Genomic DNA, 25,629 nt, shown 5'->3' with positions numbered 1-25,629 from the left:
GGTCTTCTTCATCTCCAGGCTTTTTCCCATGTGTTGATTTCAGGTACCAGGAGAACGCTGATAGCGTGGCAGGTGGGAAGATGTGCATGTGTCTTTCTTTCAGGTCAAAAGCCTGAAGTCAGCTGCAGCTACATAGTCCCAGAGACAACTTCTTCCCTTGAAGGTGGAAGGGCCAATTAGGCAGTCCTTAGGACTGCTGGCGGCCGTAAGCCAAGCAACAGTCAGGATTGGTTTGGATGAAATAAATCACAGGTTGTTCAATATCAAAAGCAGAGTGTTTGTGGAAATGAAAATAAATTTTAAACCTCCATGCAGCTGTTCGGGCTGCCACAAAGTCCAGTGGGTATTAGATGTATTTATTAAATAGAGGTGACTATTTGGACTGGGACAGCATACAAATCTGACAGGCTGAGCTCTGCCAGGTCTTTGTTTTCTGTCCTTGTCTGACTCAGCTTTTCAATTTGAAGCTCTTACTCCTGGGTTGCTTGGCTTGCCTGGCTGACACCTTTCCCATGCACAGCCTCTCCCTGCTGTCTGTGCAAACCGGGTCCCTGACTTCAGAACACTGTCACCCCCTTCTGCCTTACTGAATGGGGGTGCTCCTTCCCAGCTGTCTCATAGCACACTGAAGCCCATTTTTTCTACCTCACTTCATGGTTCTTTTAACTGCTGCTTTTTAACAGTCCCGACAAGTAAAAATTTGGCACAAATATAACGTTCATCCCAAACTTTTAAGTGCATGATTCTCTAGCTTGGCACGTTTCCCCTGTAACCACAGCACTCCATCACATCCTAGCACATGTACAGACACTGGTGTTGTGGTATATATAAGGTCACTGAAACCATCTAGGCAAACAAGCACAGGCTGACCAAGCAGAATGAGTATTTAGTTTCTCTCTTCCCCTATAGATCTTGGTGGGTAAGTCACAGGCACTCCTTATGCATTCTGTACTGCTCTTTCACATATCTCAGACGTGACCCGCTCCCTGCCCATCTACTGGCCGTCTTAGCCCTGAGAGATCATTTCCTGTTGTGCCACTTACAGAATGGGAACAAGGGCATTTTAAATGTGCATTTTCATGTGGTTTATAAATCTGCGTTGTACTGCCTTCTCCTGTGTGCATCTGGCAGCTCCTCTGCAGGGCTGACAGGAGCAAAAGCCAGACTACTTTGCACGTATATATTGGATGCAGGCAAACAAGTGCCATTCCTGCCAGGAGGAGTTGTCATCAGGGGAGGACAAGGCACATGTGGCTGGAGCTACAGTGTCAGTAGATGCACTGCAGTGTGATCCAGAGGCACAGGAGGCAAAGGGAATTTGTCAATTGACCCTCATGGACATCCTGCACCTCCCAGTATGGCTGGGTTTCTCCATTTGGTATCAGCCAAGACTTGTCCAACACAATGAATGTCCTGAAATTCAGATTTAGCAGACCCCAACACTTCTACAAAATTCCAACGTTGGGGTTTTTTTTCTCTCTACATTCACACACCAAGCACCATTCCCTGCTCTACAGCCCTCTAACCAACCTCTTACGCAGACTGGGTGCCTTGAGTCTAGAGTGGAGTGTTCCAGAGCAGCGTGCCTGAAAAGCAGCAAGCATTTGTTGTGGCAAATGTTGTGGCAGGAGTTGAGGTACAAATATTAAAGTGAAGGTTCATGCTTTAAGTGTGCTCACTTGCCTGTTTGCAAGATTTTATGAAGCATTTAAAATATATACTGCTCTAGGGCACAGATAGAGAGCCACATCAAATGAGACTAGCCTCACAAGAGTGTAATGAAACATGAAGCAAACATGCAGAGATAAGATGGTGCAGTACACTAGTCCCGGTCAGCAGGAGAGCAGATAATGACTGGATGTGCTGAGTGCAGGATGCAGGCGGGAGGAAGGAATATTGACAGAGCAGGGAGTTTGCAGGAGGCTGCAGTCATGCGGGGGAGACCTGTGTGTGGGAGACCTGTGCCAGGGAGACCTGTGGTGGAGGCAGATGAGACTGTAGGAAAGGCTCAGGCAGCAGGGAGGGGAGGAAGGGGCAGGGGCAGCAGGGTATCTTCGTTTCCTCTGCCAGCTGCTCCTCCGGGGGAAAGTAGGTGACGGTGGGCAGCAGGGCTGGGGTGCTGGGGCAGCTCCGCGCCAGCGCTCCAGCCGCACCGGTGCAGCAGAAATCCCCCTGCGGGGCATGAGGGCAAAAGGGGCGCCTGCTGCTGCTCCTCGGCCGAGCCTGGAGCGACCGAGACAGCCCCAGGGCTCGGTCCCGACAACGTCGCTTTCTGCCCCCAGTGCGGGCGTCCAGCGACCGGGCAGGGGAGCGGGGCATCTCCGGGCGGCGCCGGGCAGGTTTGTCTGTCTGCTCCGTGCGGAAGCGCTCCCCCTGGGCAGCCTTCCACCTTCGCCTCTTCCTTCTCCTCCACTTGCTGCTGCCGGGCCGCGTCTCGCCGAGGGGTGTCAGCCCGGGCAAGGTGCGGGCTCTGGGGAACAGCGGGAGGGGTGGCCGGTGCTGAGCTGCTGGCGGTGAAGATATGAAGATGCGCTGAGGGGGGGGTGGCCGGCGGCGAGGGTGCACCCCGGGGATGTAGGGGGCGCATCCCCGGGGTGGGGGGTGAAGCCCACCTCGAGAAGGAGAGGGGATGGGGCCCCCCTGGGAGGGGAAGGACGGGGGCGCCCCGAAGAGCGTAGGGGTTGGGAGGGCGTCCCGCTGGAGGGGAGGGCGCACCCCGCAGCTCCCAGCCTCCCGCAGAGGCGCGCCAGGAGCCGCCGGGCGGTCTCCTGCCCACCTAGGGGGGGCCGGGAGCGGCAGGGGCACCCCCCTCCGCCTCGTCTTTCTCTCCTCCCCTCCGCCGCCTCCCTCCCTCCCTGCCCGCCTGCTTGGGATGGTGGAGGGAGCAGGGAGCACCCGGCGGGGCGACCCTGGGTGCGGGGGGCGGCTCGACCCAGCCCGGGCGCAGGGGGGGTTCCGCGGGGGACTCCGCCGTCTCGGGGCCCCGCAGCCCCCACCGCCGCCGCCTCCGCCACTGCTGGTGATGGCCAAGGATGTCCTCGGAGGGGGAAGCCGAGGCGGCTGCTGAGAGCGGGCCGGGCAGCACCCCCGCGCCGGGGCCCGCTGCCGCCGTGCGGGAGGAGGTGAGCGGCGGCGGGGGTGCCTGCCCCACCCCGGGCCGAGGCGGGAGGACCAGGGGGGCAAAGGCAGCCCCGCCGCGGGGCCGGGTTGCGGGGCGGGCGTGGAGAAATAGCGGGGAGCCGCGGCGGGAAGAGGGTGCCCCAGCTGGGGATGTCAGCGGAGCGGGGGGAGCCGGGAAGCCAGCCACAGCCTGTTCGCCCGGCTACCTGCAGCCGCGCCGCGGGGGCAGCCGCCAGCCGCCGCGGTGCGGTGCTCGGTGCGGTGCCGCCCCGGTGCAGTGCCAGGGTGGCCGGCGGGACCCTCCGGGCCGGAGGGGTGGCAGCAGCCGGGCGGCCGCTGGCAGCGGGGTTTTACCGACGGACCCCGGGCGCCCAGCCCTGGTCCCAGTGCTGGGCTCGGGGTGGTCGGTGGCTTAGCGCCTCGGGCAGCGGTTCTGCACCGATGCGATGCGGTGGGGGTAAAGGAGGCCTGGTCGGTGGAAGTTCGGCTAAATATGCCCCTTGGGGTTTGGCCTAGGTGAGCCTGCTGCTCCCCTGGGACTTCTGAAACGGTCAGGAAAATTGCAGCTCTGCGAGGCGCTGGTGTAACTGGCAGGAGGGACAGACACAGTGAGGGTGGTAAGAGGTTTGCAGCCTGCAGCTCCGTGACTTTCAAGTGTTTTGGATCAATGGAGGAGGCCATCGTTCTCCTTTTCCCTTGGGGCCTAGGCATTCCTGTTGCCTAATCTGTGACAGAAAACACTATAGAAAATACAGCTTGATAATGTTTCTTCAGCTGGGAAGCGCTTACTGTGGCCTTGCACATCACAGGGAGGGAATGATGGATGTAGCTGGGTGTTGACTCAAAAAATCCTGAGCCACAAGGCATTGGCCAGACGGAACTGCAGGGCTTTGTGGCGGTAAGTGACAAGGCATGTACAGTCCTGCACATTCAGGACAGCAAAATCTCCTAGATTAGGAGTGCCTGAGATTTTTTTCTACGCGCAATGTAGCCTTTGCTCCCAGCTGTTTTGACAGGTCTGCCATTTACGTTGTGTAATCCATGTGCAGATTACGGAAGTGATTTTACTTTCTTCATAATACAGAGTTAAATGTACATGCTTGCAGGAATGCAGAGAGCAGCCTTAAAGCAGGCAGTGAAAACCAAAAACATAAGTTAAAGCAACCCCAGAACATTGCTCTGTGCAGTTAGTCTGCTTAAAGCTTTTGTTAACAGGTCCCATGGCTCATCAACAGCCTCATGGTCCTGTAGTCAAAATCTGGTAGCCACAAAAAAGCCTATTTGAAGCTGCAGTATACTTAGGCTACAACTAAACAGCACTTTTTGAAGTACTTATAAAAGAAAACAGACTTTGCAGCTCAGGTTGAAAAAAATGTCCTCCGTGGATGAAAATTAGGGTTTTTCTCCTGTACAATTGCTTTCTAAACACCTGTGACACAGCTCACTGTGAAGAGCTGTGACTGAATCCAGGATACAGCTGCTGTTCCAACAGTAGAGCTCCCCAATGTAATTACAACCCTGCAGAAGATCAATAGATGGTTAATGCTGGAAGGGATTTTTTGATTTATTTGGTCTATGACCAGGAACTACAGAAGGCTTTCCAATAGATTAAGTCCACCATAAAAACATCCCAGCCATTTCTAGACGTGGGAGCACTTGATCTCTCTGCTAAGCCCATTATATCTTACTTCACTTACCCTGTTCTCAGTTTTTCTTCTGTTCCGACACAAACATTTGCACATTGAGTCAATATCTTAAGTTCCTGTAACAATGATATCTTAGCACTGCAATCCTACAGTATTGGTCTTTTCCTCATCCTTTGTCCATCTCCATGTAAGTAGTCTTTTTGTGCTTGGACATGCAGTTGCAATTAAATGCCCAGTATTAAATGGGCATTTCACAGGCTTCTCTATTAGTCTTGCCATTTATAGATTTCACTTAAATCAAAAAGCGTGGTCTTAGATCTTAACGGTAACTAAAAATTGCCTCTATTGGGTAATGATGTGAGATAAAACTCTGAGCTGGTAAGAGAGAATATGTCTGAAGTCTAAGTTTTTGTTCTTGAAAGCAGGACAGTGCAGCTGTGGAGCAGGAGGGAGAGAGGCTGTTCGCTTACCTGCTGCGGCCTCTGTCCTCTTCTGCCAAGGACCACTTAGATTTGCTGCTGACTCTGCTGAATGTCAGAGCAAGCCCTCAGATCAGCTGCCAGTATTCTGGTTTGGGTTTTTTTTCTGTTGAGATATCGATTGCTCGAGTTGGATGATCTGGAACAGCCGTGGTGTAGGGTTTTACCATTCCATCAACTCCTGCAAAAAAGAATCAAGATCTTTCAGAGGAGGGAATGTAAAGGATGTGTTTTTCCAAATGTTTCAGCAGTTACTGCTGTACATTGATTCTCTGGACATATTTGACTTGACTTTCTTTCCTGAGGTAGCAGAACCTGCTGCTCTGTACTGCCCCGGTTAAGCTGCAGACTAGTGGTTTTTCTTGTCTTAGTTATTACTGTGACAGCCTACACCTACATTGAAAAGTCAGTAGGGACTTTTCTGCATTTCTGCCAATTTACACTTAAATTGAGAAATGGTCTTAAATATTTAAATCTTTAAAACTTGGTCAGAAATTGTTTTTCTTTTTCAGGAAAGTGAAGCTGGTGAGTACAAACATCATTTATTTGCTTCTATAGCCGAGTAATCACTGAAGAAAGCTGAAAGCACACACTTGACATTTTGAAATATGTATTTGTCTTGTCTGTACTGGCAGAGTCAAACAGCAGTTGTCCATACCCGGTTTTATCTTCTCTTCCATATGTAAAACCTTTAATTGGGCATGACATAGTATAATCAGTTAAGCTATTTAAATAAAAGAGGGGAAACCTCATGGGTTGATGTTCCTGAAACCCGTGGTCATCAGCTCACTGACGGAGATGTTACAGAATGCCTCATCTGCCTTTTACTGCCAAGGCAAAACACAACAGGAGCTCATTTCAAAAGTGCTATTTGTGGTCACAACGGCTTCAAAGGTGTTACAAGTTAGGAAAATAAAGATACTGCTTTGCTTGCAGGCTACAGCTTCACAGATTGTCAGGTCAAAAAGTAGCTGCATCCTTTCCTCTTAAGCATGCCACTGGAGAGACATCTTCTGCTTGAGGAATTAACTCCATTTAGTTCTCCAGCTTTTTTATCCCTTACCCCCAATATGAATGTCAAATATATTAATTTTATTTGTCAAGACTTATTTGATGGCCTTAAAAACATCAGGCATAAAGCCCTTTAGAACTTAGACTGGGTGCCTTTATGTTGTCCCCATCTATGGATTGAGGTGTACTCATGGGGCTGAGAGGTGGGGGGGGAGGTGAGGCAGGTGACCCTCTCAGGTTTATCAGGCCTGCTGTAGGTACAGCTTCCTCACCAGCAGATCCCTGTGGTCTGATGCAGCTCCTTCTCTTGCAGATCTGCAGGAGCCTGTTTGCTCCCCACTGCCTCTCTGACAATATCTTCCTCTAGAGGCCTGTTGTCATCCCCAAGACTTCTGTGCTCAGGAGAAACAAACCCAAGAGCAGGGGATGGAGAGGAGAGAGGGCACAGGGCCCGTGATAGAGGTTAATGTTGTTCCCTGCCACCTTTTAAGCAGAAGCTGCAGAGGGACCATTGGGTACCAGCCACCAGAGAGGGGCTATTTCCCTTGTAAACCTCCCCACCAAGAGCTACGCAGGACACTGACCCCATGGCCTCTGCTCGGAGGAGAGCGGGAAACATGAGACATGGGTCCTGGGGAAGCTCCGCTTTTCCTTTCCCTCAAAACCACTTCCAAACCTTTTGCAAAAGACTTGCTCAGCTAACGCCCTGAATGATAGCTGCTGCTTAGCCTGCTGGAAGATGGTCACCATCCCAAGCAAGTATGATTGACTAGTTACTTTTTATGCAGTGCACAATATTCCCCCTCTTGTGTGAGGTCAAACAGGACAAGCCCATTTTTACTTCTCCTGCCTATTTGTTCAGCAGACAGAAACCAAGGAGTGCACCTCATTTCTTGATCCAAATGGTCTCCCTCATAGAGACAAAGGAAAAAGTCCAGCAGTAGTGGCATCAGAGGAACTGGAAAGCTTTTTTTTTCATGATCATACAATTCCAGGCAGTATTTGCATTGCAGATCCTGTTGTAAGAAGATCGATGCTGAGGCATCACGTCACATCTTTTTTCTGCTTTTGTTCTTTTCGCTGTCCCACTTTATCTTCTGATCACGTGTCTGGTTTTGGTGCCCTGAAGTTGTCTGTCTTCTCTGCATTTTACACAAGAAGCTGTCGAGGGTTTAAAAAAAATAGATAGGAAACATCAAATGTGTGTGTCTGAGCTCTGAAGGGCAGCCTGGGATTCAGGTGAATGGGCTTTTACAGGCAAAGTCTTCCATCCTCTCTGACTGCTAGTGCTCCCTCGCCACCACAGCTGAGACAGAAATGAGTTTCTCCTTCTGACTGACTTTCCCAATTCCCTCCAGGAAGGGAATTCTCTCAATGGAGTGCTGGGCTTAAGTGACTGGGGAGCTCGTGGAGCTCTGATATTGGAGGGTTATAAGGACAATTTAGGCAAATAGCTGTTAAGTATGTAGATGTTGTCTCACAGGAGAAGGAGAAACCAGGTGACTCGGTGGTAGGTCCCCTCCAGACCTGGTTTCTAATGGTAGATAGACAGTCACCTGATACCCGTGGAAAAGCAATGGGTTTGTACACTTTTTTGAAACGTCAAATACCCTCCTTGTTCTCCCTTTCTCACTTCGGAGACCCCAGAGGATTATCTCCTTCCAGAAGGGAAGTGTGGATACCAAGGATACTTTTCAATCATTGCAAGCCATTGCAAGAGTGAGGTAGGAGATATCTTCTCCCCCGGAACAGAGCAGGAGGCTTCTTCTCATCTGTTTCTACACCTTGAAAGAAAATAACTCAGATCATTGTCAGTGACCGGGAACATTGTGGAAATGGAGATTCAAAAGAGTGAAATGTCCCCAGGAAGTCTCTAGTGAGTGGGACTTGTTTCTAGCTGTGTCCTAACACACAGTAGTGAGTTAACACCAAAAGCAGTGGCAGCCGAGCTATCTTCAGCGCTATAAGGCCTTTTCAGTTGTTAGTGACACTGTAGATAAGTCTGTGTTTGATTTTTCACTTACAGCAGGAGTTCTACTTTTTGGAAAAGCATGGTTAAGTAGTTAATTAGTTTTTAAATTCTAATCATGGAAAATACAGTTCACTCAAGAGTTCACTTTCAGACTCTAATCACTCATCAAGCTCCTCTGAGCTTAAAAACTGTAAAGTTAAAAATAGCACACAGTGAATCTTTGTTGAGGTCACAGTTGCTACAGTGGCTTTGTTAACTACCCAAAACTCTTAATGGGCTAACTTCATGTAAGCAGCATTGGGCAGAACAGCTGAGGAGGTGTAACAGCAGGGATGCTGCCCACAGGGCCTCTGACAACAGGAGCCCACGGGGCAGGTCAGGGGCAGAGGCCACCCATATCGGCTCCTCCCTAAGCACCGACTGCACTGCCCGCAGCACATCTTATCCACAGCCGCAAAAGCTGGGAGGAGAAGTGCCTGGAAGGAGCAGGACAGATGGCGAGTGGGAAGGCTGGGGGAGTCTGGCTGCGTGTGGTGCCGGCAGCTCGGCAGCACCAGGAGGCTGGCAGCCATCCCGGAGCTGGGTGAAGGTTGTGAAGTGGTGTCTGGTGTACCTGGCAGCCACTCTCACAGTGCCATGTGTGCCACCAGGAGACGATGGAGGGGCTTAGCCCCCCCCAAGATGCCTAAGCTTTTGACTTCTGTGACTTTGCATCAGGTGAATAATGTACAGGAAATCCCAACTCACACATAGCACCTTTTCTGTATGGCTGAGGTATTGTACATCCCAGTTCAGCATCCAGCCAGTCAAGGCTTTGTTAAGGAAAGACTGGTAATACAGGGAAGACAGCATCTGGAAACAGCTGGCTGGTGAGAGTGGGAACTAGTGGGAGCTGACAGCAAAGGATGGCAGGTCACAAAGGGTCACGCTCCTGACAAGAAAGCTAACGATCAGTAATTGGGGTGTCCTGCAAATGTGGGGTCTGCATAATCTGGCCATAACCAGGGAAGAAGATGGCTCAATCAGAGACTTCTGCAGGTCACAGCATATTTGGATATGGGAGAGAAGTGATTTGTGGCCACCCATTTGTGGCTGGAGGCCTTCATACCCATGCTATGTATTGCCCTTAGGAGCTGGGCTGGGAATTGTGGAGTACAACGTTTGATTAGTTGGTAACAAAAGTGATGCAGCATGAGGCATCAGCATCTTACTTTGAGGAGGTCTCACAAACCAGTACAGTGTGTCCTGGAGTGCAAGAGCTGGAAGAGCCTGAGTGGCCACAGGCACAAGTCGTGCCATCTCCCCCAGCCTGCGATGGGCAGAGGGAGCACGAAGCACCATGGAGGCTGGGTGTTAGAATCTGCCAGTAGGGTTTTGACAGCTTAGGGGTTCCTCTGAGGACCAAAAAGTTGGAGAAAAAACACCCTTGGTCACTGTCTGGAGGTGAGGTGGCCAGCCAGAAGTGCCAGTACATGGTGGAGGAAGGGAGTAGTGAGGACGTGTGCTGAAAGGGTGGCGATGGGAGTCTGTCCGCAGGCCTAAGGTATGCTGTGGTCATCTACAGGGGACTGTCTGTCAGCAGGCCAGGGCAGGAGCTAAATCCCCTGATTCCCACCAGCTGGTACTCAGAGTGGCAGGATGTGACAGCTCACATGCAGATGAGATGCCTTCCTGGAGAGTGCTGCTGCAATGCTCATGTGACAGCATGTTATGAATGATTTTTTTTCAGTGTCTTTGGGAGATATAAAAAGGTGTGCTGAAACCATGCCATGGGTCAAAGTCAAGTCAAGAAATAAAATCCAGGTGTCCTGGCTCCCAGTATCCCTTTTAACCGTTAGGTTTTAAAGTGAATTTTGAGTGAAGTTTTCACCTGCTGTGCTGTCACGTTATTGCGGAATGTCTTGCAGAGATAGAAGAGAGAAGCAAGAGGGAGAGAGAAGTGATATTTATGATGAAGCCTCTTTTCTCACAGGGAAGCATTAGCTGCAGGGATACTACCTCATCTTAACAGAAGCATCATTATAAAAAAACCTGACAGCACTGAGGTCCCAGCTGTGTTCAAAAAGGTGCAGAGGTGGGTAAACACAGTCCTTGAATCTGACAGAGCAGCTGAAGCCTGAGCAGTGGCTGGGTGTTATCACGAGGGATGCTCAGCAGCGGCAGGGACCTGGCACAGCCACAGCCAGATCCATGGCAGCCCAGCTCTGTGGGGCTGGCAAGTCCTTGGCTGAAGAGTGACTGGGAGGTCACACATGGGAAATGGGAAGGCTGGAGGTTGAAAGGTCAAATCACAGAGCAACCTTGTTCTGGTTTTACTAGATGACAGGACAGCTTTGCTAAAAAGTGAGAATAAAAATAAAACTTCATGGTTCTGGGCAAAGCTTTATTCACAGTTCACTTTAAAAGACTTCCCCTGACTTCACTGGAGCTTGGATAAGTCCTGGAATATATAATACTTCTTCTGAGAACCTGAGAGATGTTTCTGTCCCCCATATAAATCTCAAGGTATTCCTTCAGAGTAAGCAAAGATTAAATGCTATTAATAAGAATGAACTATTTTTCTCATTTACAAAGTCTCTAAACGGAGGCATTCAATGAGTATGCTGCAAATAGCTGGTGAGGAACTGACTGCTGGGCTTCCTCCTCACAAGGCTGTCTGTTCCTGCCTCCCTTCTTTCCCCCCAGGGAAACTGGTGTGTGGCTGTTGTCCAGCCTGGCTCAGTCCCTCACTTCCCCGTGTTGAGACAGAGGGAAGGTTGGGCAGGGCACACAGGACCTGTGGCTATGATGAGAACAGTAAAGCTCAGGACATGCGCTCTTCAAGAATGGGGAGAGCACCTGCAACCCTAGGGACCCAGGACTGGGAAGGGACAAGCTTTAGTAGACCACCGAACTATGGCTCTAACATCCACTGCTGCAGGCTGGTGTTTTGCGCAGCAAAAATAAAAATACACCTGCCGGAGTATCGCCAGCCTCCTCTCGCTGCTCACTCCTCTCCCACCCCTGGAGAGCTGCATCTTGTGAGTGAAGGTGGGTGTGAAACAGGTATTACAGGATTCCTGTTGAACCCAACTGGGACTTTGTCAAGCACACAGAGGCCAGCAGCTAGCTACTCTCCTCTCTCCCCTCCCTGCTCTCCCCATCCCTCCCAGACTGAAGCAATGGGAGCTGGTCCCACCAGCCCCCCTGCTTTCCCTTGGTGTCAGTTTTCCCTTCATGTCAGCGAAGCCCTGGCTAACACCAGTGCTGTCAGCAGGCTGCACCAAGTCCATTCCCTGGGGCTGTGACACCTCTGTGTCACCAGCAGCTTGCCCAAGGGTGCAGGCAGCTGAGTCTGGCACTCACAGGCTGAAGCACACTGCTGCCCAGGCACAGATCACTGTGCTCTGCAGCCACAGGATGGACAGAAGGACAGACGTGCATTGCCATCAACTCTTCCAGGAGCTCCCTGCAGCACAGGAGCAGGGGCAAGAGCACCTGCCCAGACCCCGCCATGCAGCGGGGCTGGCCGCTGGCTGTGGTGGGGATAAGCAGCTGGCTGGGCATGAGGCAAGCTGCAAAATACCAAGTGGCACAGCTATATCTCATGCCAATCACTCCATCTGGCAGTGGCTGGGAACTGCATCCCAGGAGCTTTCCTGAGCATGTGTGATGCTTTTATCAGTTGACTGCGAAGTGTTGAGGTAAACCACATTGTTATACCTATAAGAATTACCCTGTGTCTACTAGGTATTCAAGGCACTGATATTCAAGGCAAGGGAGTGAGGTATATGAGCTAGATCTGATGTGTATGCTTAAAGGGTAGGAAAAAAAAAAAAGTCCTTTGAACTACTTGCTTGCTTTGAGGCAGCTTGAACCCAGCTTTTCTTTCCCACTGAACTCATTCTGATCATTAACGTTACTGGGAAAAAGCCTCTGCCCCCAGAATGTGCTCTTTGTTTTGCTGCTGAGTCAAAAACCAGTGGCAGCATCATCAGCAATTTGGGGGGAAAAGGGATAATTTTGTTAGTATAGCATTTTTGTTAGCTTGTAGGAGGCTGCCACTAAAATAGCCCTGATTTCTATTTTGCAAATGGTGACCACTTTGTTGCTAGGATTCCTTGGCGCTGAAGATGCAACTGCACAGCTTTCCTTGGAGCAATATGTGGGAGCATCACTAGCAGATGTGGCTGAGGCCAAATTCTTCACACCACTCGCACACGTACCCTTATATTTTAGATAGTGGCTTTCCTATCCTGCTGTGATGTGTGGCATATATATTGGTCAGTATCCAAATGTCTTTCTTTTCTGGATTTTCCTTTATGTCTGCTTGAAGAACTCAGAAGTATCCTGCAAGAGCTACTGCTGAATCTGACATTTTAGAGGACTGGAGGCTCTTTCTGTCTTGACTTCTGCTTTCCTCTTCTTTAGATGGTATCTTGCATTCATGAGGGTGAATGGTGTAAAATAACAGTCTGTCTTTGTATAGTACTTCAGGGGGGGGCCAGGTTTGTCTTGTCCTGCGATAGGGTCTGTGTGGGACAGAATATATTGCTGCCATTTTGTGCACCTTCCCACCCTGAGACATTTCCCCTGACAGCTCTGTCAATGGAAGGAGGAGATTAAATCTCTGCATGAATTTAACAAGAAACCAAGTAATCCCTGTTTACTACAGGAAGGCAACTGCCAAAGCAAATGCCTGAGTCAGTGATGCTACAAACATGTGGAGTGCATGCAGGTTATTTTTTTCAAACCAGGTAGCATCCTTTCTGCTTGGCCTTGATGTCACAGCCCCCACCTGCAGAAAGTTTTCATTCTCATAGGAGTTTTGTGGCAGAAGAGCAAATGTTGCATCCAAAACATACATACAGCAACCAATGTCCTATACGTTCAAGGACTGGAGGGAAATTCTCTTTGATGCAAAATGACTTTTTCTGTTACCTTCTACCTCTTATATTTCCCTTTCCCTCCATGCTGAGAGCACTTGCTACTGGCTTAGCATGAGTGAAGGGTAATGGGCGTCTTGCTGTTCGAGACGGATGGCAGGAAGGATTTTGTTTCCAGTTCCCCAGGAGGGGATTTATGAGGTGAGTGTTGTATTAATAATATCTCCCCTTTCCCTCACCGGGCCTTATTATTGATGCCCCAAGTGGTGCCCAGACTGGGTCATATGGTGGAGGAGCACTTCTGCCTGTCACACACCAATGTATGGTTTAGCACAGCCCTGCAGGCTCCTTCCTCGCTGTACTAACGAGTATCTGACCAAGGAGTTCACTTGACCCTGGAAGGCCACAAAAGGTTGTACTCTGACTCTTCTCCTGCAATTGTCTTCTCCCTGGTCACCCCAGACTTCTTGGGCCAGTCTTTTACCAGGATCACCTCAGTAGCTGGAAGATTATATCTGCACCCACGTCTCTTATAGCTGCTTGGGGAAGGCAGGCAGAGATCTCCTTGCGCTTCTTGCATCATGTCTGTCCACTGCACAAATGGTGAAGTGTTTCTTAGCACCAGAGGTTGGTCCTGATGTCAGAGCTCACCTCAGTTATGGTTAACAGCACAGCCCATGCCTTGCCTAGCAAGGACTTGGTGGTCCTCTCTGTGTTATGTCCTGCCATGTCCATCAGGAGGTGCAATGTTTTCCACTGCCCTCTCCCTATCAAGATGGAAGAGGTCTTGAAGGCAGAGACAAAAATCTGCTTTCATCCGGGCAGGTCACCACCTGCCAAAGTGTGTGACTTGTGGTTATTGATTATTCTTTCCCTTTCATGTGTCTCATTGGAATATATTAATCACTTGTATAAATCTGGAGAGACAAGTGAAATTATGACTGGTATTAATTTATCCCTGTTTTTTTCTTCTTGCTTCTCTACTTTTATTTCTTTTATTTCAGTTCTATGTCAGTCTTTCACCCACTCTTTTTTCCGCATGGGCAAGAAGATTATTCTTGCTCAGTAAAAGAGGGGTAAAAAAAAACAAGCAGAAAAATATGATTGACTCTTTGCTCACATGAGTAATCCTGAGCTGTGGGGTCATTTTGTTGTTGAAGACAGTGATAAAGTAACCCTGTAGCCCCGAAGCCAGGTCTTGGCAGAGAGCAGAATGCTGTGATGCCGCAGATCTCGCTGAGATACAGCTGCAGCGTCAGCCCTGCAACATGCTGTCACCTCCATGGGAGTCTCTGCCCCAGTTTAGCACAACCTTATCCCACCCTCAGGCTGTGGGGAGGAGATGGGGGATCTGTTTTCTGGAGAAGTTTCCTGTGACTAGAAAGCAGCCGCTCAGGAGCACTGCTTTCCAGGTCAGAGATGGGCTGGGAGTTCTGCTGGCCTGTGGGATGCGTTGGTGTTGTCAGACTCAGTGTTTCCCCATTTGATCCCCGCCCAGGTCCTTTCTCTGGGCCCAGTTCCCTCCTGCCCCTGCCCAGTCTGGCTGGTCTCTGTCCTCGCCTGCCAACGCGCTTCCCCTGCCTCGGTGGCACCGGCATTCGGAGCATGTCCAGGCTATCCTTTGCTGTCCTCCACCTCTCCGCACCCCCTGTGGTTCCCCTTCATTTCTCTGTTTCCATTCAGGTCACATCTTCACTGGCCTCTGTTTTCTCTCATTCTTTCCTTTCAGACATGATAGCATTTTGCTTCAGCAAAATTGCAGCTCTTGAGGTCAGCAGCAAGGGCAAACACATTCACACGTGGGGTTTAAAAGGACAGGAAACATTTTTGGCATGATTTCCCTGAAGGAGAATTTTAATGCTTTTGAAAATGGGGAACCCAGATATCTGACTGCGAACCAGACACAGGCAGTCAAATTTGGGCCTCAAACTGTTCACAAAACAAACAGTACAATAAATTCATGCTGTGGGAGCATATTTCCTGCTTATATAGCTCATGCTGGAGTTGTTCAGAGACTGAAGCATTAAGTCTGACAGAAGATAAAAAAGTCCTTTTGTCAATAGGGAGCTACAGAGAAATAGTAAACATAAGGCAAAGTTATATATCAAATTTTTAAAGACTGTAACTCCAAAATAGATTGATTCACATCCTTTGGACTTTGCATACTATTTCTCCCCCTGTATTGGGGTCAGTTTGGCGACTTTCAGTTCAAATTTTTTTTGCCCGTCAAAATCAGAAATGGACAAAACAAGAGGTTTCTTGTCGCTGTAACCATTTGCATACTGTAAACAGTACTGAGGCAGCTAGAAAAAGAACAGATGCTTCAAGCCCACACTGCTGTACAGCTACTTTTGGAGTGAAATAGAGCAACTAATGAAGAGAGTACTGCAACAGCAAGCTAGGTGATAATGGGTTCCACTGAAGCTTTTGGAGGGTTTCTCTTAGTATTGTGTCTAGGGCTGCATGTGGGATTACTCCTGGCAGTGAGTACTGGAAGTGTGAGGAGCACTTCAGCGTTCATGTAACACCCACAGTCTTGTTTTTATGATTGACACTTAGCTTCATGAAGATAGTTGTCTTGTATAACTTAATAGGGTATTTAGCCATTAGATCATCAGAATTGTGCAGCAATAATTACCAGATTTGACACTATCCACTGGAAATAAGGATGAAATCACTGCTTGTAACAGATACAGTTGGCATGAATATTAGCAGGCTGATCTGACGAGCACAGTCCTACAGAGGGATCTGCTTCATTCATTTGATAATTTAATTATTCAATCCAAAGCCAAATCTGAAGTTACACATTTCAGGGTGGAGTGTGCAGCCAGCCCTTCAGCTGTCCTCAGAAACTGACTCAAAAAATACTTGGTAGCAAAGTAGGTGAGTGGTTGAGCATGAACCCCCAGGGTGGTGCTGGCCAAAAATCTACTAATGCAACTCTTTGAGACAGTAAAAAGGGAGAATGAGTGGGAATGGGAGATGATTTTATGTTTTGGTATGATGCCAGTGAAATAAAGTGTTGAAGTCCTGTATCCACTTATAGGGTACACATTTAAGAAGGATCTCAAGGTGCTGGAGAGAGAGCAGAGCACCAAAAAGAGCTGGAAAAAAGGCTGCACAGTGAAGGACTTAAAGACCTTGACCCATTTAAATTGTCAAAAAAACAGGTGAGAGGTGTCATAATTAGAATGAAGAAGTATCTTCATGAATATGAAAGGAGTCTTTCATTACCCAGAGAACAGGTATCTCCACTGCCATGAATGGGGGTTCAAGTGGGACGAACTTACAATGACAGAAAAATTTCATCACCAGAACAAATTACAAAGTGGATTGCAGGCTTGTCATTTCTTTTAGTCTATTACTTAAAGCAGAGTGCCTTCATGGAAGATGAACTTTTACCAGCCACCAATAGCCTTTCAGAGTTGACAGGGGAAATTTCTATGAATACCTGTAAGTGCTAAATAGCTGTCTGGCTCTTTATTATATCATAAGGGTCCCTGCCATCACCAAGGGACAGCCATGTGGCCAGTGAGTGAGTCCCACTCTCAGACATACTCATATCCAGATGTCAGCAAGAGCAGTGAGACATCACCAGTACAGCAGAGCCACCAGAGTTCCAGGTTAGGCACTCAAAAACCTGGGCTGGTGGAATTACTCTGGGCTTCTCTGAGTGTGGCCCTTCCTCCTCCTGCTAGCAGGGGTGCTCACTTGGAAGAATGGGGACACCCTGATCACCTCAGCCGGCACCCCGGGACATTCATTATTTCTTATGTAACCATCAAGAGGAAGGGACCTAGAGACACAAGCACAATTTGGCCACCCAAAAATATGTTGTTCTGGTTCTTCAGCATCAGTCTTACATTTAAAACACGCCTTTTAAGGAGAAATCAGGGTTTGAACTGAGGTAATTTTTTTCATTCTTGGCCACCCCCAATGCAGTTGCTTGCAGGCTCACTTAGAATGGTTATCAGCCACAACTTACCTGTCTGTGTCGTAATGCTTGTTTGCCAGGAGTCAAGGGATGGGTCAGAGAGCTGAAACCCTGGCCATCAGTCCCTTGCTCTTGCCACCAGAGCACGCTCAGCTCCAGCTGCTGAGCGGGGGCGCGCCAGGCTGTGCACTCCCCCTCTGCTCTCTCTCCACCCCTTTACGCTAGGCGGGATTAGCAGCCCAAATCTCCATGCTGCTACAATACAGAGCACGTTTTAATGATTTTAATTATGGTTGCTGCAGCCAGAACCCAATCTGGCTGCTGTTGAGCCAGGACAAGCGCTGAGTGGGTGTGCTCCATGCCCGCCCTCACATACCTGCCTTTGATCTTGGGCATCTGCCATCGGAGGGTGTCTTTGAAGGCAATTGCCCTTTCAGCTGCTGCCTGGGAGTTTTATCATTTGCAAACTAAGTTTTGCACAGAACTTTCTTGAAGGAGAAATAATCAAAATGTTGCCAGCCTGGAAACTCCTGTCTGCTACAGGTGTCAACTGAAATTCCAGTTCTCTGTCAGCAGTTAGGGCTTTCCAGACTGTTTTCCACCAACCGCGGCAACATATTAAATAGCATCTGTCATTTAGTGTCTCAGAAGGCTCCACGCCATCAGACAGAAAACAGACCATGGGAGGATGTGGAGCTGCCTCTGTGTTTTGCATGGCACAGAGATTCTTTGCTTTGCCTGAGCTTTCTGGAAATGATGAGCTAAAAAAATCCCAACCCAAACATGGAGGAGCACTGCAGGGCTGACCACTTGGGCCAAGGCAGCTCAGTGCAGGACTGTCCCCAACACTTGGCACTCTCCATAAGGCCCCCAGCCCTCTCCACGTGTGCAACCTTTTGCCCATGGCATTTTCCTAATTTGTGCTGAGATCTACTAAAGAATTTGGGAACCATTTTGTTGTTGCTTTTAAGTGTGGAAGAGTAAAGTGAATTTTGGCTTCTGATTGCGCATAGTTTGGATAAGAGTTAGCAGGAGTTTCCAATCCAGTGAGGTGCGATGAGAAGGAAGGCCTCTGAAAGCTGTTTAGCAGCATGCCAGGGTGTAGCAAGACATTATTTACAGTACGTGTTTTTAACACAACTTGAAATTCATAAACAATAATACTGACAACTCAGCTGTTCTTCTTCACAGTGTTCTATCCAGACCAGGAGATTTTTATAATTTGTACTGTCATCAGAGCTGTTTGGGACCTTTTGGTGAAACATTTGATTTGTCAAAGCCATCCGTCTTCACAGAAGTGGTTGTAGAATCACAGAACTGTTTGGGTCAGAAAGAACCTTCAAAAATCATCTAGTCCAACCCCCCTGCCATGGACAGGGGCATCTTGCACTAGGTTGGGTTGCTCAAAGCCCGGTCCAACCTGGCCTTGAACACTTCCAGTTATGGGGCATCCACAACTTCTCTGGGCAACCCGTGTCTCATTTAAGCTTCTGTCAGGAGGTTTGTCAGGTCAACACTGGAAGCAAAGCCCCAACAAGCAGGAGAGGAAGGACACTTCTCTTGATTTGGGTTAGAGACCCAAATACGTGAGTCCTAGCTTGCAGGCAGAGTGCCTGGTGACTGAGCCTCCATCTGTTCTGGGACAGTCTTTGGTTCTGGCTTTCTGTCAGGCTCTCTGACTTTGCGTTCTTCAATTATGTTTCTCTATTAATATTTTCCAGCGGTTATGCTTTTGTTCTACATCAAAACAACACAAATCCCACAGCATTCCTCAAAGGACGCAACTCCTGTTCGCCAGCTGGCCCAAGTTATCATGGAAATTATTAGTTTCCTTAAGCATTTATTGTACTCATCCAGAAATACAAGCTTGCCTTGTTTCAATCTGAAACACTACGCACAGAAAGGAGAAAATTCCATGTAGCACCACAGACATAATGCTTGCAAGAAGGTGGTATGTTAATTAATAAAGTCTGGGAGCCACTGGTTTAACATATTAATGAATTTATTAAAGAGATGGCAAGATATATTTCCTTATTGGATTTTTGAATGTCTGATACTTCTACTGTAATTATGTTCTATTTCGTGTCCTTCTTACAAACACTGCAATAGCGTTTCTAATAGTATGATTGTGTTAGATAATTATTTCAGCAAAAAGAAGGAGAAATAAGGGCATATATGCCAAATGAACATGTTCAGAACTTGCAATAGGAGGGACAGCTGTGGGAGTAGACCCTGGAAGAAAGATCCTTTTATAACCGAGGACCTGTGGAGAGTGGGATCTGCTTAGGAACAAAGGAGAGTATGAAACAGTGTGTCCAAAGAGCCAGGAGAAAGGAATCATGTTTTTCTCAAAGAGTTTTGAACATGAAGACCCTGCTGAACTGGACTGGTAGGTGAGTGAATCAGAGAGATGTGGCAGTGGGCTCCGTGGCTGCTGATCTTTACTAATGAAGAGAGGAGAGAAGGTGCTTTTTTACAGGATGCAGTGAGAACAGTGGCAGTAACCTGGCTTGGGCTGATCCAGCCTTTTCAGTGCCATGGTTTGAAGACCATTTTTGAAGTGTTTCCAGAGAATACATACAAAAATGTCGTGTTGGACCTGCAAGCCTCTGAAATGCTGCCAGCCCATCCCAGTGCTGCTCCAGGACTGGTGAGACCAGAACCATCTCTTCCCTCAGCAGGGAAACGGCATTTCATGGAGCTAAGCACATTAGGAGGCATTTGCCTGCTCTGATATGGCTACTGATAGCCCTAACCAGCAGGGCTAGTTGAATCACCCTTTGGGCAGAAGATAATCTGTGGGTTGCAAGTTGGACCACAGGGCTGCAGAGCGGAGAAGCTGTTAGTCAAGGGAAGTGAGATAAAGGGAGGTGGGGATGGCAGCGCCTATGGCAAATAGAGTCTTAACTGATGCAGGACAGCCCTCTCGCACGGCTGTGCCCAGGGCCAGGCTGACAGAGCTTCGAATAAGTCACAGAAAAAATTGGTGTTCCCAAAGCTGCATGGATGACTTAAGCACTCACATTAAAACTGACTGCTGGACATCTTTTGCTGGGTCCACTGGCTTTCTTTACGGTATTAACCCTATGCACTTCTACATGAGAGGTACCTGTGGAAACCTGAGTGTGAACTTAAATTCCTATGTTAGAATGCACCCAGCTCTTTTCTTCTGCACAGTCCCAGTGAGTGGAGTAGAGAGATGTTCATTTTTAGAATTTTCTTCACCTCAGAAAACCCTTAGAGGTAAAAAAGGGTAGAGGTTTGCAATTCTTCATTCCAGTCTATAGTTTTGCATTACTGTAGCACTTTAAAACTCTAATTCCTTTTCAAGAAGAGACAAAGAATAGAAGACAGAGATTCTTGGTGGAGTTTCCATGAGTCAGGAGAACCTGGGGCTCTGACCCAGGGTCCAGTGTAGAACTGTGTCAGGAGCCTACACTGGGACAGTAACCACACTGGGACAGAGTAGTGGATGTTTGACAAGAGTCTCAAGAGCTGAAACTCTCCATGACTGTATGTAGACTCCGGGATTCACACTCAAAACTCTCATAGTTATTTTTCTGCTCATTTAGAGACGCCTTAAAGCCACTTTTTGGCTTTCCTCAAGGTTACCAGCAAAAGGCTAAGAAAACAGCATTATTTTTACCCATATAAAGGTATTTTCACTGCCCTACATACAGAAAAGTTATGTACTGTGTCCTTAATAACTCACTTAGCTTCTCTACACCCATTTTGGCCACTGTAAAGACAATACAGCTCAGAATAATTATTCTTTATTCTGACACATACAAGAGGTTTGGGATAAGAATAGAAATTCTTTACAGAGTACTTCTGGATGCAACAGGAAGAATCGTAGTCCCTGCAGATGAATGTTGGTGTAGCTCCTTAAAATCAGTAAAATTACTCTGCACTTATACAGTGTCAGATTAGAAGCTAGGAATTCAAAACCAAACTCCATGAAATCTAGTTTGGCAGTACTCACAGCAAGCCATAAAACCCTCTATAGTTACTTAGAAGTGGTTCTCTGTCCCAGAAAAAAAAAAAAAAACACCACACAGAAAAAACAGTATTAAATCTGACCTTATAGCCCTGCCAGATTAGATGCCAATGCTTCCATCTCATTGAGAAGACAGTAAACTCTTCTTTCTAGTGGCACTGCACTATTATTTTGTGAGTCATAATATGCTGCTCCTTAAGTTCCTTGCTGGTTCAAGATTACTTACTGAATCCTGATTGCTGTGGGTCCAAGATAAGCTATACTAGGGGAGAGCTTTATCCCTGTAGAAAGAAGGCATTTCCCAAAGCTAGCATATGTTGGCATCTACGGAGCAGTTTGATACATTGGAGGTGGCCCCTTGGGAGAAGGACTAACAGCGCTGCTATTTTTGCATTAAATTAGGCTCAGCAGAGGGCATGATGATGCATGAATATCAGTGTGTATCTGCTTTCTCACTGTCATTTCCTCAGAGTTACAGGGGAGGCAAAGGATGGTGGTAACGAGAGGGATGCAGACAGCCCTCCACGTTACCTATCAGGGCAGCAGGAGGTCTTGCTTCACACACTCTCTACAGAGGGGCGGCTGCCAGTCAGCAGTGCCACTCACGCTGCTGCTGCTCTTTGCAGGGAGAGAACTCCATTTCCACTAGCTGCTTGGCTCGATTTGGCATTTTTTGTCATAGCCCAACACAGCATGACAATGCAGCTGTTTCACTGCACCATGGCTGGGGTAAGAACTGCAATCACACCATCCCAGGGGACGCAGTGGGAACATGAGAGTACGAACTCCTGCTCTACTTCGAGCCCAACTTTGAGAGTTGAAAGAGAGGGATGTGCTACATTTTAAATATTCATGCATTCACCCTTAACTCCAGTGCTTAAGCTTACAGGTATTATAGGTCAGAGCCGGTCTTCTAACCAGCCTGAAGCTATGCTGCAACCGTACTGTAATCCTGACAATTTTTTCAACTAAATGTGTGTGAATCTAGTAATTTTCCTCATGGCTCACCTCCAAGAAAAATGGTGTCGATCATTTGGTAGGTTTCAGGGTTGGGTGTGAGTCAGCTCTGAGTCAGGCAGCAGCTCCAGCTCCACAGAGTGCTGGTGCCTTTGTGCTGGCACGACCCATGGGGCTGCAGCCCTGCAATAGATACTGCTCCCCAGCCTCCCCAGCAGCACCGTGTGGGAACCCATGCCCAGGCACGGGGCACCTGCAAACCGAAGGGGCAAGTCCACAGCCCCACACTTTTGGCTGTGCATGTGCTGCAAACACCTCTTGGCCTCGGAAGATGGTGAGGTCCGTAGATGATGCAGACTGCAGGAAGGGAGAGGGGAATGGAGACCTGTCTTGCCCCTGTGGAGGGGCCTGTCCAACTGGGGTGCAGGCACAGTGAGTCACTGCTGCACAAATTCCATCCCCAGAGCCACGAAGAAGCAAGGAAGGAGTTTTATCCAGAGACCTCTGTCCCTGGCACAGTGTTTCTGTTTATATTCACATTTATTTTAAGTAGGGTGGTATCTCAGTCCTCAGGCAGTTGAGAGCAAAGCCAGACGCAGCCTTGAAGGCAGCAGTCACTGTGTGCATTGTACAAAGCAGAATGACTGATGGGTTCTTCACTCTCTTTGTCTTTCTCTCCCCCTCCCTGGCGGTGTGATTGAAGCAACGCCCTGTGAAGCAGTCCCTGAGCGCCTGCATGTGCCGAGAGTCCCACTGGAAATGCCTCCTCCTCTCCATCCTCATGTACGGCTGCCTGGGTGCGGTGGCCTGGTGTCAGCTGGCCCGAGTCACCAAGCTCAGCTTCGATAGCTCCTTCAAAGGCAAGTCAATGATCTACCATGACAGTCCGTGCTCGGATGGCTATGTCTATATCCCACTGGCCTTCCTCTCTATGCTGTACGTGGTGTACCTGGTGGAGTGCTGGCACTGCCACGTCAAGAGGGAGCTGCAGTATAAGGCAGACGTGGACAGTGTCTATGAATGCATCAACCGCATGCAGCAAGCCACTCCGTGCATCTGGTGGAAGGCCATCAGCTACCACTTTGTGCGGCGAACCCGGCAGGTGACCCGGTACCGCAATGGCGATGCCTACACCACCACGCAAGTCTACCACGAGAGGGTCAACACCCACGTGGCTGAAGCTGAGTTTGACTACTCTCACTGCGGATACAAGGACATCTCCAAGGAGCTCCTGGGCCTAGAGAGCTACACAGCCACCAAGCTGAGGTTCACCAAGTGCTTCAGCTTTGCCAATATTGAGTCTGAGAACTCTTACCTAACTCAGAGGGCTCACTTCTTCACAGAGATTGAGGGGCTGGATGACTACATGGAGGTGAGAGAAGGCATGCAGCTCAAAAACGTGGACTTTAAAGAGCTTATGATGGCCTACGGGGATCCGGATCACCTCCCATGGTATGTGTCTCACTATGCTTTCTGGGTGGCAGCTATCCTGATGATCTCGTGGCCGCTCAGGGTACTCATAGAGTATCGAACTGCTTATGTTCACTACCACGTGGAGAAGCTGCTGGGCCTGGAGTACACGGCACCCACGGCAGCAGAGGAGCCCTTGTACCGGTACCGCATGCCCCGAGACGCCACGCAGGACAGCACCGAGCTGGAGTGGCATATCTGCACCAACCGGCAGCTCATCCCCAGCTACTCAGAGGCTGTGCTCATGGACCTGGCCAACTCCCCGGCCTACAACAGCTACGCGGTGTGCCGGTACGGCGAGACAGCCCATGGCTGCGAGCGCTGCAACCATGCCTCCAGCACCTCCTCCATCTTCTCACGTCACGCGTTCCACAGCTGCAGCGGCAACTCCCGCCTCTCCCTCAACACCAGCCGCTTCTCCCTCTGCCGCGTCCATGGCTCCCACAGGACAGGGCTCTGGAGGAGCCGCAGCAGCAGCATTGCGGAGCGGGGCTGCCAGGACGAGCAGTGCTGCTCCTACTCCAGCCAGCTCGCTGTCAACGAAAACCCCCCAACCTACCATGACGCCCGTTTCTTCCCCGTCCTGATTGTGCACAGGCCAGAGGGGCACGACAGGCGGCATTTCTATGTCAGGCGCTCCTCCTGTTTAGAAACCTCTCTGTGACAGGCCTCCATGGTTCCTTGGCTCCACTACCCAAGGATGGGGCTTGCAGAGGTGCCACAGGTGGGGAACCTGCAAGCCTCAGTCTCCACAGCAGGTTGGCAGGACAAGCTTCAGATTTTCCCCCTGCCATTGCAAGAGGACATAGTCACTCTGACCAGCGGCTAACCTCATGTCCAAGAACTTCTCCCCCTCCTTCGGCTGGTCTCCCTAGTCATTTGTTCCCCTCTTCCTTGCACTCTTACATTCCTCATCCTTTCCCGGCTCCCCGGTTCCCTGCCTCTCCTCCCATCCCACCCTCAGTCTTTTTTTTAACATTTCAGTCACAGCGTTTGACTGCTGCTGCTGCTGCAGGATTTCGGAAGCCTGCGCTTTGCAGTGCATTTGCCCTCTTGGATGCCCTGCAAAGTCGGAAAGTCAGAGCAAGGCAAGAGGCGCGTGGCCAGCCAGAGTCAAGTCAGAAGGATAATTCAGATCCGCAGGCGCTGAGTCATCTCCTGCAAGCCCCAAACAAGGTGCTTTTTTATTTATTTTATTTATTTTGTTTTCATGAATCTTTTTTTTTTTTTTCTTCTGTCATTCATTATCTCCTTTTTTTGTGTTTTCCTCCTCTCGGTTTTACTTCATCTTCCTTTTTTTTTTCAGTTTTCTCACTGCTGAGGATGTCTTTCAGGGTGTGATTGCCTTCCACTGGGCAAAAATAAGGTATTCACTGCACAAATGTCACTGACTGCTGACACAGCCACAGACTATGCCCCTGAGAAGTGCTGAGGACTTTCTTTCCAGAGCAGTGATATACACCAATAAAGAAAAAAAAACGTTTGCTCCCCTTGCCCTGCTGGGTCTGCAGCACAGACGCTGCTGTGTTTCCAGGTGCAGTTAACCTTGCCCAGCTCCACCTTTTAGCAATCATTGAGAGCCGTAATGTAGATCAGTGCCCTGTTAGTGCCAGTATTTTTAGGACTGTGGGTCTGGTTTGTGTTTTTTTCATTCCTACCACTTGCTCAGAACAGCGCAGACTGGATGAGGGGAGAGTGGCTGGAGAGGGAAAGGTAAATACAGTATTAACACTCCCACCGATAGTCTGGAGTTGTCAGGAAGCTCTTCCACCCACAGCATCTATTAGAGCAGTTGCAGAACGCAGATTTCCCTGTGCCCAGGGGAGGGGTTTTGGCCTAGAGCCCAGTGCCTAGATGCGGAGCCACCCCAGCCCGGGGCAGGGAGCACAGCTGGGAGCCAGCCCCATCAGCCGCTCCTGCTGGTGCTCTGGGCTCTTCCCACAAGGCTTCCCCCAGAGCAGGTGCAGCGCCTTTCAGAGACTATCGGATTAGTCCCAGCAGTGCCAAACCCAGAAGGTGTCCGGTCCTGACGGAGCAGATCACTGTGCTCCAGGCTGTGGGCTGCCCTCCTGGCCCGGCCAGAGACCTCCCCAAGAGCCAGGCTCCAACCCAAAAAGCTCATGGCCACACTGAGGACCCACCAGGGACCTTGCACCTGCTAAACCTCCATCCCACAAG

At 49.2% G+C, this 25,629-nt stretch overlaps 1 protein-coding gene across 1 annotated transcript; it reads left to right on the top strand.

Moving 5' to 3' along the window:
* Positions 1-3,032: 3,032 nt before the first annotated feature.
* On the top strand, positions 3,033-24,115 carry LOC308041212 (transmembrane protein 151B-like; the record flags this gene model as incomplete). Its single annotated transcript, XM_080345741.1, has 2 exons — positions 3,033-3,122; positions 22,685-24,115. 2 exons carry the CDS (start codon positions 3,033-3,035, stop codon positions 24,113-24,115), a joined length of 1,521 nt encoding a protein of 506 aa, XP_080201867.1.
* Positions 24,116-25,629: the final 1,514 nt, after the last annotated feature.

This window comes from Nesoenas mayeri (assembly GCF_963082525.1).
Source record: "Nesoenas mayeri genome assembly, chromosome: 5".
In the NCBI taxonomy this organism is placed as follows: Eukaryota; Metazoa; Chordata; class Aves; order Columbiformes; family Columbidae; genus Nesoenas; species Nesoenas mayeri.
Note: the sequence above shows the minus strand (reverse complement) of the source record. Positions and strands in the feature narration are given on the sequence as shown.